Source organism: Lepisosteus platostomus, chromosome 4 (assembly GCF_059453375.1).
Source record: "Lepisosteus platostomus isolate fLepPlt1 chromosome 4, fLepPlt1.hap1, whole genome shotgun sequence".
In the NCBI taxonomy this organism is placed as follows: Eukaryota; Metazoa; Chordata; class Actinopteri; order Semionotiformes; family Lepisosteidae; genus Lepisosteus; species Lepisosteus platostomus.
Genome location: NC_142614.1, coordinates 76043047 through 76056739, shown reverse-complemented (window position 1 = coordinate 76056739; position 13693 = coordinate 76043047). Strand labels below are relative to the sequence as shown.

The following is a 13693-nucleotide window of genomic DNA, read 5'->3' as shown; positions in this document are numbered from 1 at the left end:
CTGCTGCTCCTCAGAGACCAGGAGGAAACCCGACACACAGCACACAGACACAGCAGCCCGCGCTGGGAAGCCTGGAGTCTCTCGGAGACTCTGCTGTTCTTCAAGACTGAAGGCACACACTATACCGAACGTACCGCGATTTTTTTTTACCGCGAGCAGTTTCTGAACCTTTTCTGAACCTCTCAGAGCGCCACAGCAGCACAGAGACAGGGCGTCCCCGGGCAGTCAGTGTGACCCCACACCCCACACTCCTGCAGGACGTACACAGCGCATTCACCCCACTGTCCACCCCTCCACACGCTGGCCAGGCTCAGTCACGTCACCCCTGGTCCGTAGTGCTTCTGCACCCTGATCCTGAGGAGGGACAGGGCCGGGCGCAGGGATCAGGAGGCAGGAGTTCCCAGCCCATCCGCAGGCACAACGCAGGGATGATCCCGATGGATCTTCTTCCACAACAACACCGCAAACAACTTCTTCAATGGATTTTATTTATGACAAAATACTCTCCCGTACACCAGAACACTCACAACTGAGACAAGGGTACTGTGCCCAGATTTTCAGACATCACTGATACATTAATAACAATATCATCAACAATAACAGAACACACGTTCTTAAGGCACTGCACAAACTTCTGAACGCAGACTGGGACCAGAGCCCCTCCCCCTGCCCTGTCCCACCCCACAAGGGGGCGCCACAGCCCAGCCACCACCTGACACACGAGGACAAGAGGGACACAGCTCTCTGCGGCATCCCTCACTGTACGCTGGTTGTGTGCTGAAACACTGGCAGGGCCCAGAGCATAAGAAATCATTAAACAGTAGAAGGTGTGCACACTGCGCATCTCATTGCTGTGAACAATTCCTTTGGACAGAATCGCAGTATCTTTGGGGGTGCCTTCTCTCTCCTAGGGCTCCCTACACCCAGCACCCCACAGAGAGGCACAGTCAGAGCCATCAGCTGTAATACAGAGGCCTCAGTAAAGCATGAAAGATTGGTCTCTTCTCTCGTGAACGTGTGCTTCTGAAGCCGTCCTGTCCGGCCGATAAGAAGTCCACTCACTGAGCTTCTCACCACTCAGGAAAAAGCACAGCACACAACCAAAATCAACCAGGTCACTGCAGAGGGGTTACAGAAGCGGGAAAATAAGGCGCAGGACACAGGGTGGGAGACGAGACAGGAGCCCACTTCACTGCTCTGCGCTCACAGGCTCCGAGAGTCCAGGTTTGCACAAACAGACAGTTGAGGAATGTGATCTGTACTTCTTCAAACTGGAATGACGACCAGACGTATTCAGTGTTCTGTCCAGCAGCGAGTCAGCTGTATCACTGTTTCAGTAGAGTTGCTGTGGTCCAGTTACAGGTCAGTGGGGTGGCTGTGGTCCAGCTGCAGGTCAGTGGGATGGGTGCAGTCCAGTTACAGGTCAGTGGGGTGGCTGTGGTCCAGCTGCAGGTCAGTGGGGTGGCTGTGGTCCAGCTGCAGGTCAGTGGGGTGGTCCACTTACAGGTCAGTGGGGTGGCTGTGGTCCAGCTGCAGGTCAGTGGGGTGGTCCAGTTACAGGTCAGTGGGGTGGCTGTGGTCCAGCTGCAGGTCAGTGGGGTGGCTGTGGTCCAGCTGCAGGTCAGTGGGGTGGTCCACTTACAGGTCAGTGCACTGGCAGGTTACAGGTCAGTAGTGTAGTGTGGCTCCAGTCTAAATACAGGACAGTACGATGGTCCAGCTGGCGTAGCTGTGTGCTGTGGCGGGGGGGTCTAGATGTCGTAATAGTCGATTTGTGCCCCAGACTGGTACTGGTCCTCGAGCAGCAGCTGCGCCAGCTTGGCACCGGACTGGGAACAGGACAGCAGCCCCCCCTTGCTGTGCATGTCGGAAAAGGACTGTCGGACCTGCGCGTCCCCAGTGAGGCTGCGAGCCTGCGTCTGCATGTCCGTGTCCAGCGGGCCTGCAGAGAGAGGCAGCGTCACGTCAGGGAGACAGAACAGAAACAATGAAGTACAGAGAAGGAGAAGGTGCCCACTCACACTTACACCCCCACTGACCTCTCTCCTCCCACTGTCACTCCTATCTCTCTCTCCACCATTCAATTCAAACAGCTTTATCGGCATGACAAAGCATATACAATTGACAAAACATCTACAGACATTTACAATACAGACACATCATAGTGCATGTACATATAAACATATGGAGAATTATTGAGAGACAGGCTCACTATTCCTCAGGCTGGGACAGGAGATCACACACTGTATTATTATTATTGAGAGACAGGCTCACTATTCCTCAGGCTGGGACAGGAGATCACACACTGTATTATTATTATTGAGAGACAGGCTCACTGTCTGTTCCTCAGGCTGGGACAGGAGATCACACACTGTATTATTATTATTGAGAGACAGGCTCACTGTCTGTTCCTCAGGCTGGGACAGGAGATCACACACTGTATTATTATTATTGAGAGACAGGCTCACTGTCTGTTCCTCAGGCTGGGACAGGAGATCACATACTGGGCTGCCAGTTCAACTGAGTTCCCTCCTCCCTCTCCCAGTAGGTTTGGGAGCTGTTGTGATTCTGGGAGGTGTGGGAACTCTGGGATTAGATTTCTGAATTTAGAGAAGAATGTTTCTCTAATCCCAGAGTATCTGTCACAGTACAGTAGGAAGTGCACCTGTCTCTACAGTGGGAGCACAGCCTGTCCTCTCTGGGCAGCCAGGTCTGCCTGTGTCGCCCAGTTTCTATGGCCAGGCTGTGGTCACTCAGCCTGTATTTCGTCAGGGTCTGTTTCTTTTTGCTGTTTCTTATCTTGATCAAATATTCAGCTAGTGTGTATTGTTGTCTGTTTAGGGTTCTGTAGCATTCCAGTTTATGTTGTGTTTGTGTGTGTGTGTCCCAGTGTGTGAGATATTGCTGTTTGATCTGTGCTGTGATGTGGTTGAGTCTGGGTTGTGGTGCTCTAGCAGTGCTGTCCTGAGGCTGGCTGGTGTCGGTGTGGCTCAGGTCAGTGAGCCTCGGGACCAGCTGGCTCAGGGGGCTCTGTTTTGGGCTCAGCAGGGCTTCGTGGTGGTAGAGGTTTTGGTTGCTGTTTTTAGGTGTAGCCAATACTTTAATACTCTTTTCTGTATGTTTATCAATAGTGGGTACTGGCATAATTCGTCCCTGCACCCGTTGTTAGGTGTTTTTCTCTGCACATGGAGGATGTTTCTACAGATCTCCATGTGCAGAGTGTAATTGAGTGTACTCCTGGTCTGTGAGGGGACCCCACACTTCACTGCCGTATAGCACAATGGGTTGGATTACACTTTCAAATATTTGGAGCCAGATTCTTGTTGATCTTATTGCGTAGCTAGGTGAAAACTCACAGATGAGCTGACAGTCAGACCAATATGTATGTGTAGCTGGATGTGTGTTTCAATGTGTTGTTCAGTGTGAATTTGTACCTGTTTCCCTGAGATCTGGTTTTCTTCTGGAAAACCATAACTCTGGTCTTGTCCAGATGGGCTGTCAGTGCCCAGGTCTGACAGCACTGCTCCAGCAGTGCCAGGCTCTGTTGCTGACCCTGTTCTGGGTCCAGATGGGCTGTCAGTGCCCAGGTCTGATAGTACTGCTCCAGCAGTGCCAGGCTCTGTTGCTGACCCTGTTCTGGGTCCAGATGGGCTGTCAGTGCCCAGGTCTGATAGTACTGCTCCAGCAGTGCCAGGCTCTGTTGCTGACCCTGTTCTGGGTCCAGATGGGATGTCAGTGCCCAGGTCTGACAGCACTGCTCCAGCAGTGCCAGGCTCTGTTGCTGACCCTGTTCTGGGTCCAGATGGGCTGTCAGTGCCCAGGTCTGACAGCACTGCTCCAGCAGTGCCAGGCTCTGTTGCTGACCCTGTTCTGGGTCCAGATGGGCTGTCAGTGCCCAGGTCTGATAGTACTGCTCCAGCAGTGCCAGGCTCTGTTGCTGACCCTGTTCTGGGTCCAGATGGGCTGTTAGTGCCCAGGTCTGACAGCACTGCTCCAGCAGTGCCAGGCTCTGTTGCTGACCCTGTTCTGGGTCCAGATGGGCTGTCAGTGCCCAGGTCTGACAGCACTGCTCCAGCAGTGCCAGGCTCTGTTGCTGACCCTGTTCTGGGTCCAGATGGGCTGTCAGTGCCCAGGTCTGACAGTACTGCTCCAGCAGTGCCAGGTTCTGCTGCAGCCCCTGTTCTGTGGGCAACAGCAGGACCAGGTCATCTGCACAGAGCAGTCCCTCTCCTCTCTCTCTTTCCTGTCTCCCCTCTCCCCCCAGTCTCTCTCTCCTCTCACCGGGTGCGTAGTTCAGCACTCTGACATCAGGCTCCTCCTCAGCCAGCACCCTGAACATCATGTGTCTGGCTGCCTTGCCAGTGCAGTACAGCACCCAGGAGCGGTAGGGCTGCAGGGCGCACAGTGAGCTGATGTTGACCACGCTGCGCCGAAGCCCTGGTCGCCGCGGGAACGCCCCCAGCACGCTCGCCGTCAGGCTGAGCGCCGAGCTCACGTTCATCGACAGGTAGGCGTCCACCTCGCTGGGGTCCGTGAAGCTAACCGCATTGCGGCTGATGTCACCGAGGGAGCCTGGGAGAGAGAGTTCACCGTCACTGCGTGTCGCTACTGCTACACAGCTGTACTGCTGCCACTGAGACACCAGACCGGTCCTGCAGGCCCAAACCCTCGCGGCGCCGCTACACCGGACCGGTCCTCTGTCGCTACTGCTACACATCTGTACCACTGAGACGCCAAACAGAACTGCCCTCCAGACCACAGAGGATTCTTGCTCAGCATGTAATACTAAGGATATATGAATTATAGTGTTTTCAAACCATATACAACTAACAGAACAGCTACAGACATTTACAATACAGACACATCACTGTCTGTTCCTCAGGACAGGAGATCACATACTGGGCTGCCAGCTCAGATGAGTTCCCTCCTCCCTCTCCCAGTAGGATTGGGACCCGTTGTGATTCTGGCAGGTGGGGGAATTCTGAGATTAGATTTTTAAATTTAGGGAACAATGTTTCTCTAATTTCAGAATATCTGTCACAGTGCAGTAGGAAGTGCACCTCTGTCTCTATTTCTCCCCGCTGGCAGTAGGAGCACAGCCTGTCCTCTCTGGGCAGCCAGGTCTGCCTGTGTCGCCCAGTTACTGTGAATTCTGTGTTCTGTGAGAACAGCTGACCAGCAGTAACGATCTGCCAGACTCACAGCAAATCAGTTTTATATACAGTATGATGAACTCTTAGCAATAGCTACATGCCGAAAGTGCCCAAAACAAACGGCGACAAGTCGGTCAGGAATATTGCAGATTTTAGTTGCACTTATCCGAGGCTGGGCTCCGAGCCTGTTCTCTAAGCCTCACCTGCGTTGTTGATGAGCAGCAGGTGGTCGATGTCCTTCGGCGCCGCCTCCCTGGCGACCCGCACCGTCTCCTCTATCCCCTCCCTGCGGGCCAGGTCGGCCGTCACGCAGCGCACCTCCACGCCGGCCAGCTCCCCGCTCAGCTCCCCGCTCAGCTCCAGCAGCTGGTCCCCGGAGCGGGCCGCCAGCACCAGCACCGAGCCCGCCTGCAGCAGGCCGCCGAGCTGCAGGGCCAGGCTGCGGCCGAAGCCCTTGGAGGCGCCGGTGATGATGCACACGGCCTTGCCGAGGTCCGAGCCGGGCATCGCGCTGAGATCTTCACGGGCACGGCCGCTCAAAAACACCGTTTTCCTCGGCGGCGGGAAGTGGGCGACACGCGTGGGCCTCTCTGCTATATAACCCCGGCAAGGTCCGGACCCGTGAGGCTGTCAGAGGGTGCTGACGGAGGCGAGGCGGATCGGGAATGCGCGGCAGGCGGGGTGCCGGCCTTGTGACTCCCCTCCCCGGCGTGGGAGAGGCACTGCGCCCGGGGACAATCACCCTCCGCGGCCGGGGCGCGTTTGTCCGGGGGAATAGGTAAAAAAATAACGCAATCTATGATAATCACATTAAAAAATATATGACATTTATATTTTACTATTTTAAAAAAAAATTAGGTGCTTGTAGTTGCGCTTTATAAACTGCGTCGATTGAGTGTGAGGAAGAAGATGCGAGCTGCTCATCACCTGACAGGAACCTTTGCTTTCTGCCAGGCTGCCCCTTTGCGCTGGTTAGTACCCGCACACCCCGGGCAGCCCCGACATCTCCTCCCCCAGGTCCGGACCGACACTGCACAGTGTCTGCAAAAATATTATTATTATTATTATTATTATTATTATTATTATTATTATTATTATTACCTTCATTTTAGGTAATAAAATGAAGGTAATAATATAGTGCCTTTCATTAAAGAGGTTTCCCAAAGCACTTCACTGTAAGAAAAATGCACACAATGAGAGGAGACAGCAGTTACAATGAGGGACAGGTGAGTGTGTACTGACCAGGAGAAGGACAGGCAGGTGAGTGTGTACTGACCAGGAGAGGGACAGGCAGGTGAGAGTGTACTGACCAGGAGAGGGACAGGCAGGTGAGAGTGTACTGACCAGTAGAGGGACAGGCAAGTGAGTGTGTACTGACCAGGAGAGGAACAGGTGAGAGTGTACTGACCAGGAGAGGTACAGGCAGGTGAGTGTGTCCTGACCAGGAGAGGGACAGGCAGGTGAGTGTGTACTGACCAGGAGAGGGACAGGCAGGTGAGAGTGTACTGACCAGGAGAGGGACAGGCAGGTGAGAGTGTACTGACCAGGAGAGGAACAGGCAGGTGAGAGTGTACTGACCAGGAGAGGGACAGGCAGGTGAGAGTGTACTGACCAGTAGAGGGACAGGCAGGTGAGAGTGTACTGACCAGTAGAGGGACAGGCAAGTGAGTGTGTACTGACCAGGAGAGGGACAGGCAGGTGAGTGTGTACTGACCAGGAGAGGAACAGGTGAGAGTGTACTGACCAGGAGAGGGACAGGCAGGTGAGTGTGTACTGACCAGGAGAGGGACAGGCAGGTGAGAGTGTACTGACCAGGAGAGGGACAGGCAGGTGGGAGTGTACTGACCAGGGGACAGGCAGGTGACAGTGTGCTGACCGGGGACGGGCAGGCTTGGGCAGTCCATGTCTATTGAGGTCAGCAGATAGTCATCAGCTGGTCCCTAGCAGTGTCTCTCCCCAGATTAGGGAAGAAGTCTGCTGAGCCCTACAGGGTATAAGGCCCTCATGTAACTTGCAGTCACTTGCACTGTAAGCAGTCACACTGCTGTCCCAGAGTACCTTCCCTTTGGAGCCCAACATGCCTGCCAAAAGAACAAAACAAGATCTGGGTCACTCGTCAGTCTTTAATACCCCGTCTTGAAAGGTTTTATTCATACCAGTTTAAAGTTTATCCACAGATTGAACACAATACCCACTGCTTCTACAAGAAGCTCCCCTGACACAGTTCAAGTTGGGGTTTTGAAATAAGCATAAGAACATAAGAAATGTTATGTAAGAGCAGTTATAAACAAGATTGTTTAATGCATTGTTGAACAATATTGGTTCCACACTCCCACATCTCTTTATGTGAATGTGTGTTGCCTGGTTACATTTAAAATAACTTTTGTTAAATTTCTACATGTGACCACTGGTTAGTGTTTCACTATTGATTCTGAAGACATCCACTGAGTTGAATGTATCTGAGAATTGGAACAAGGAGAGACTGACAGTGAAATATGAGCCAGAGGAACAATTTGAAACTATGTGGAATTGCATTTAAAATCAGGAACAGGAGGCGATTCTCTACCCAAAGAGTTGTGGGAGGGTGGAGCAAGCTGCAAAGCCATGTTGTTGAGGCCGATATCTTGGTTTCCTTCAAGGATATCGGCCTCAACAGCACTGCTGGACTTCCTGAGCCACTTCAGAAGCTTCTGCTTCTGCCCAGGAAGAGCACCGAGAAAAAGTGAGGTTCACCCTCCCACACCCCACACCCAGATCCAGCCCAGATCTCGGCCTCAAACAGTTTTGATGATTATGACAGGCCTGTACGGTTAATTCTTTCACTTGCTGAGCCAAATAGGAGGTTTCTTTCCTGATCTGTGCATTTCTGGCAGCATGACAGAGGGAAATATATATCAAAGATCATGTAACTCTTTGGCTTTCAAGACTGCATAAGAGTCACACTTAATGTTAAGCCCTAAAGCACTTAATAACCAGGCCTGATGCTGTTGTCCACTTGGCAGATAATAAAGAAAATGCATTTCCTCTGTGTTTTCCAGATTGGTGAGTTTATATCGTAATCTTGAATTCCCTTGTGACTACCCGGCTTGCCCCTGCTCCTCGATCCTACCCCGCAGGGGAGCTCCTGGACATGGCTCTCTGGTGTGACCAATGACAAACAACATGGCTAACCAGAGTGTGAAGCCTGCCGCCCAGTACATTACTGTCACCTCAACGACCTGAACTCCTGCAGTCTCTCTGCTGCTGGGGAGGCTGGTTATCATTGAGGGGAAAATTGCAATTTCCCTGGGATTACTAAGGGGCTTCAGACATCTGAGCCATTTTGAACAGTCATTCCTTATGAAAGCAGGATGTCATGCTGTCTCTAAATAGGGCATTCAGCCAGTCACTCTGCAACATCGGTGCGTGTCTCCCCCAAAGACAAGAATCCGTATAATAAAACTAAATGCTATTAAAAATAATAAATTAAGGTGTCTGGCCTTTGGGGTTTATGGGGGAGATTTACAGTACCCACTGCAAAGGCTCATTAACATCTTTTACAGCTGCACACAGTGTGTTGGTGTGAAGAGGATCCAAGAACAGTTACAGGCGACAGGAGTCTTTCAGCCCATCTGGTCTGCTTGAAAGGTCCAGGGATCTCATCCAGCTGGTTCTTGAAACAAGCCAGGGCATCGTCTTCAACACCATGGCTGGGCAGCCTGTTCCAGACCCCCACAGGTCTTTGTGTAAAGGGGTCCACGTACTGTATTTACTTGTGCTGCATGTTTGTCTTTTACAGTTTGTTCAGAAGTAGTTCTCCGGGTCAGTGTCAGTGCCTTTGAGGATTTTGAATACCCCTCACAGTATTCATATAACCTTTCAAGACTAATGACATTAGCTTATTCAGTACCTTTGTCAGAACAATCAGTCCCCCCTGCAGTAAATACCGTCACCTCTCTTCAGGGACCCAGAGGACATCAGAGCTTTGCAAAGAGAATGAACGTTTCAGTCTCCCAAACTCTTCACGGTTTGCTATTTTTTTTAATACTTTCAGTGGACAGAGTATACTTTACATTCATGATCTCTTAAGGTCAGACATTCTTGGTAAAACTGCTTGTTGTAGCTCAGCTTCCGCTCTGTGCACAGGGCTGAGATTCTTTGTGACTGGTGCGGTTTTTTACTGTGTTGGCACCTCGGAGAACATCAGTAAAGTGACAGGTTGTCATGCAGAAAGGAAAGTGTGCTAAAACTGATTTTCATAACTTTCCTTAACACTCCTTAACAATGCCCAGCCATGTAAGAGTGAGTACAATCAAGAGGGGCTTTGTGGAATAGCTGACAATATTCATCTATCATTCTATCCTCTGTTCCCTGTAGCTGCGCACTGTGAGATGTGAAGGTTTTCTTGCAGTGTTTCCTAATGTGATAGGTGCTCTGGACTGCACAGACATTAAAGCCCTCACAGGGCCACACAAGCCTGCTTCTGTTCACAGAACATCGATTCCCAGTATCAAATGTACTGGTGAAAAAATCATTTCCGAGGCTAAAAGAACTATGAACATTAACTACAGAAAAGACCCAGTAAAAAACTGTGACTAATTTCCATCAAAAGGCTATTCAAAGGGAAATTATTTTTAAATGTGTGCCCACAATGGGTGTTATGCAGGAGTTACATAAAACAGAACATTATCGGATGATCTGTGATGCATTGTGTTACTTCAGCAACATGACTCTTGGCCATTCAGAAGACTCATACTGTGCAAGCTATTGAATAAGAGCAGGCATTGACCTGAAGTAGGAAGTCTTCTGTTAATCTGTGTTACTGGTCAGCTTGATGGGCTGCTTACTGGGGATGCGGGTTATTCCTGCACCCCCTTTTTATCGACCTCCTACCCTGACCCAGATCCTGGAGACCAGGGCTGCCTTAGTCAGGCTCTTGTAAAGACACGAGCCCACATCGACAGGGCATGTGGGATCCTGAAGTCCAGATTTCATTGTCTTGGTGGTCCGAGGGGACCCCCAGACAGGGCATGACCTGTATGACCTGAGCTGTGTATGTAACACTGCCCCCCGCAGGCAGGACGGAGCTGCCACCCCAGCGGTACCTGCAGCGGCCTGCAGGGCGGCAGAGCTGAGAGAGGCAGCGAGGCGGAACACCATCCTAGCTCCTGCACGTGGTGACCAGGTTTCTCAGAATATATCATTTTTCTTCCAATGATATGTAGGTCATATCTTACCCGAAACCTGGGGGAAAAACCTCACCAGTAGTAGCTGATTCCCATCCCAATGTGTTGGAACAGAAGAAAATGTCCCGACGAGGGAATACACACTGATCCTCCCCCTCCAGCCTGCTTGTGCTTCCGATTCTTGTTGTTGGCTACATTTAGCGAACATTTTCATTCAAAGGGCTGCACTGCACTGTGTATGCCACAGAGATTCCTAAGAAGAAGCACGAGCCACTTGGGTGAGAGTCTTGTATTGTGTCTTGACCTCCCATTACAGTGCAGCTGTGAGCATAAATCACTGCAATAACTGCTGCATGAAAACAATCTCACACAGTGGCTGGAATAGTAGCTTCACACCAGTGCCATAATAATGTGAGTTAATTCATGACGATACATGCGTGCTCATTTTGATAGTTTTTTAACATCTTGAGTTATTTCTTTGCATTACATGATGAACTTTGCCAGCCCTCCTGTCTTGTGACGTGCGGCTTGAACGCACAGGGAGTCAGATTGGTTAAGACTTGCTCTAACCAGGTCACGCAAGCCAGAGTCTGCTGTCATGAAACCTCATGAAACCAGAGCCAGCATTATGCCAGTTATCACATGAATCTGGTCCACATTTACAAGGGCAATACTGCTAGAGGCAAACCTCTCAGCAGCACCAAAAACACAAAGGCCAGACCAGAATTCGCAAAGAGGTGCAAAGTCTAACCAGAACAGCTCATGAAATAAGGTTTTATGCAGGGATGAGGCGAAGATGAAGCTTTCTCACGGTGACGGAAGTGGGGAGGGAGGGGGGCTGCATGTGACCCTCAGCTGCCCCTCATCAGTGCAGCATGTGCAGGGCCACGAGGGTGGCAGAGCCCTTGACCTCCTGCTGCTGCACCAGAGTGCAGGGCTGTGCAGTTCAACACTATCTTTACACTGGTTCAACTCCCCTTGACACTGCTGTCTGAGCACTGATCTGGAATCGGGGGCAATTCAACACAAAAATACGTTAGTTCATTCTCAAACACTTAATGTGCCATTGCATATACTCTGTTTATACTCGTTGCTTCTGTTGTTCGTTTAAAGAACTTTAAGAAGTTGGTCGAGACAGTCCCATCTCAATTCATCACAATCACACTGCACTGCTGTCTGACCACTGTCCACACAATCACACTACACTGCTGACCACTGTCCACACAGTCACACTGCACTGCTGACCACTGTCTACACAGTTACACTGCACTGCTGACCACTGTCCACACAATCACACTGCACTGCTGACCACTGTCTACACAGTTACACTGCACTGCTGACCACTGTCCACAATCACTGCACTGCTGTCTGACCACTGTCCACACAATCACACTGCACTGCTGACCACTGTCCACACAGTCACACTGCACTGCTGACCACTGTCCACAATCACACTGCACTGCTGACCACTGTCCACACAGTCACACTGCACTGCTGACCACTGTCCACACAATCACACTGCACTGCTGACCACTGTCCACAATCACACTGCACTGCTGACCACTGTCCACACAATCACACTGCACTGCTGACCACTGTCCACACAGTCACACTGCACTGCTGTCTGACCACTGTCCACAATCACACTGCACTGCTGACCACTGTCCACAGTCACACTGCACTGCTGACCACTGTCCACACAATCACACTGCACTGCTGACCACTGTCCACACAATCACACTGCACTGCTGGCTGACCACTGTCCACACAATCACACTGCACTGCTGGCTGACCACTGTCCACACAATCACACTGCACTGCTGTCTGACCACTGTCCACACAATCACACTGCACTGCTGACCACTGTCCACACAATCACACTGCACTGCTGACCACTGTCCACAATCACACTGCACTGCTGACCACTGTCCACACAATCACACTGCACTGCTGACCACTGTCCACACAGTCACACTGCACTGCTGTCTGACCACTGTCCACAATCACACTGCACTGCTGACCACTGTCCACAGTCACACTGCACTGCTGACCACTGTCCACACAATCACACTGCACTGCTGTCTGACCACTGTCCACACAATCACACTGCACTGCTGACCACTGTCCACAATCACACTGCACTGCTGACCACTGTCCACACAGTCACACTGCACTGCTGACCACTGTCCACACAGTCACACTGCACTGCTGTCTGACCACTGTCCACACAATCACACTGCACTGCTGACCACTGTACATACAGTCACACTGCACTGCTGTCTGACCACTGTCCACACAGTCACACTGCACTGCTGACCACTGTCCACAATCACACTGCACTGCTGCCTGACCACTGTCCACACAGTCACACTGCACTGCTGACCACTGTCCACACAGTCACACTGCACTGCTGTCTGACCACTGTCCACACAGTCACACTGCACTGCTGACCACTGTCCACATAGTCACACTGCACTGCTGTCTGACCACTGTCCACACAATCACACTGCACTACTGACCACTGTCCACACAATCACACTGCACTGCTGTCTGACCACTGTCCACACAATCACACTGCACTACTGACCACTGTCCACACAATCACACTGCACTGCTGTCTGACCACTGTCCACACAGTCACACTGCACTGCTGTCTGACCACTGTCCACACAATCACACTGCACTGCTGACCACTGTCCACACAGTCACACTGCACTGCTGACCACTGTCCACAATCACACTGCACTGCTGTCTGACCACTGTCCACACAATCACACTGCACTGCTGACCACTGTCCACAATCACACTGCACTGCTGTCTGACCACTGTCCACACAATCACACTGCACTACTGACCACTGTCCACACAGTCACACTGCACTGCTGACCACTGTCCACACAGTCACACTGCACTGCTGACCACTGTCCACACAGTCACACTGCACTGCTGACCACTGTCTACACAGTTACACTGCACTGCTGTCTGACCACTGTCCACACAGTCACACTGCACTGCTGACCACTGTCCACAGTCACACTGCAGGTTGTAAGTACAGTATCTGTAGTTCTCTATATTTTTTAACTGTGAATATGTATGTCCCGTTGTTATTGCTTTATAAACACCATGAATCATCAGTCATGCCAATAAAGCTGTTTGAATTTTAAAACACTTGTATGGTTTAATGGATCTTTGTTTATTTAATAAAAGCATTCACAGCACTACATGGAATGAAATTTTGATTGTGCAGTGCACGGAGCGAAACAGTATCGAAACCCCTCTTGTTGTTGTAAGTCCCTCTGGCCAGCAGGGGCCACTAGAGAAACCCCGAGTCGGGCATCCGGGCCCTCCTGAGATCACGTGAGGGGGGTGTGACTG

At 51.2% G+C, this 13693-nt stretch overlaps 1 protein-coding gene across 1 annotated transcript; it reads right to left on the bottom strand.

Moving 5' to 3' along the window:
• Positions 1–471: 471 nt before the first annotated feature.
• On the bottom strand, positions 472–5972 carry LOC148673858 (sepiapterin reductase-like). The gene is made up of 3 exons (XM_088630763.1): positions 5357–5972; positions 4282–4572; positions 472–1942 (listed from the first exon to the last, which is right to left on the bottom strand). Exons 1-3 carry the CDS (start codon positions 5658–5660, stop codon positions 1752–1754), a joined length of 786 nt encoding a protein of 261 aa, XP_088486889.1. The 5' UTR covers positions 5661–5972; the 3' UTR covers positions 472–1751.
• Positions 5973–13693: the final 7721 nt, after the last annotated feature.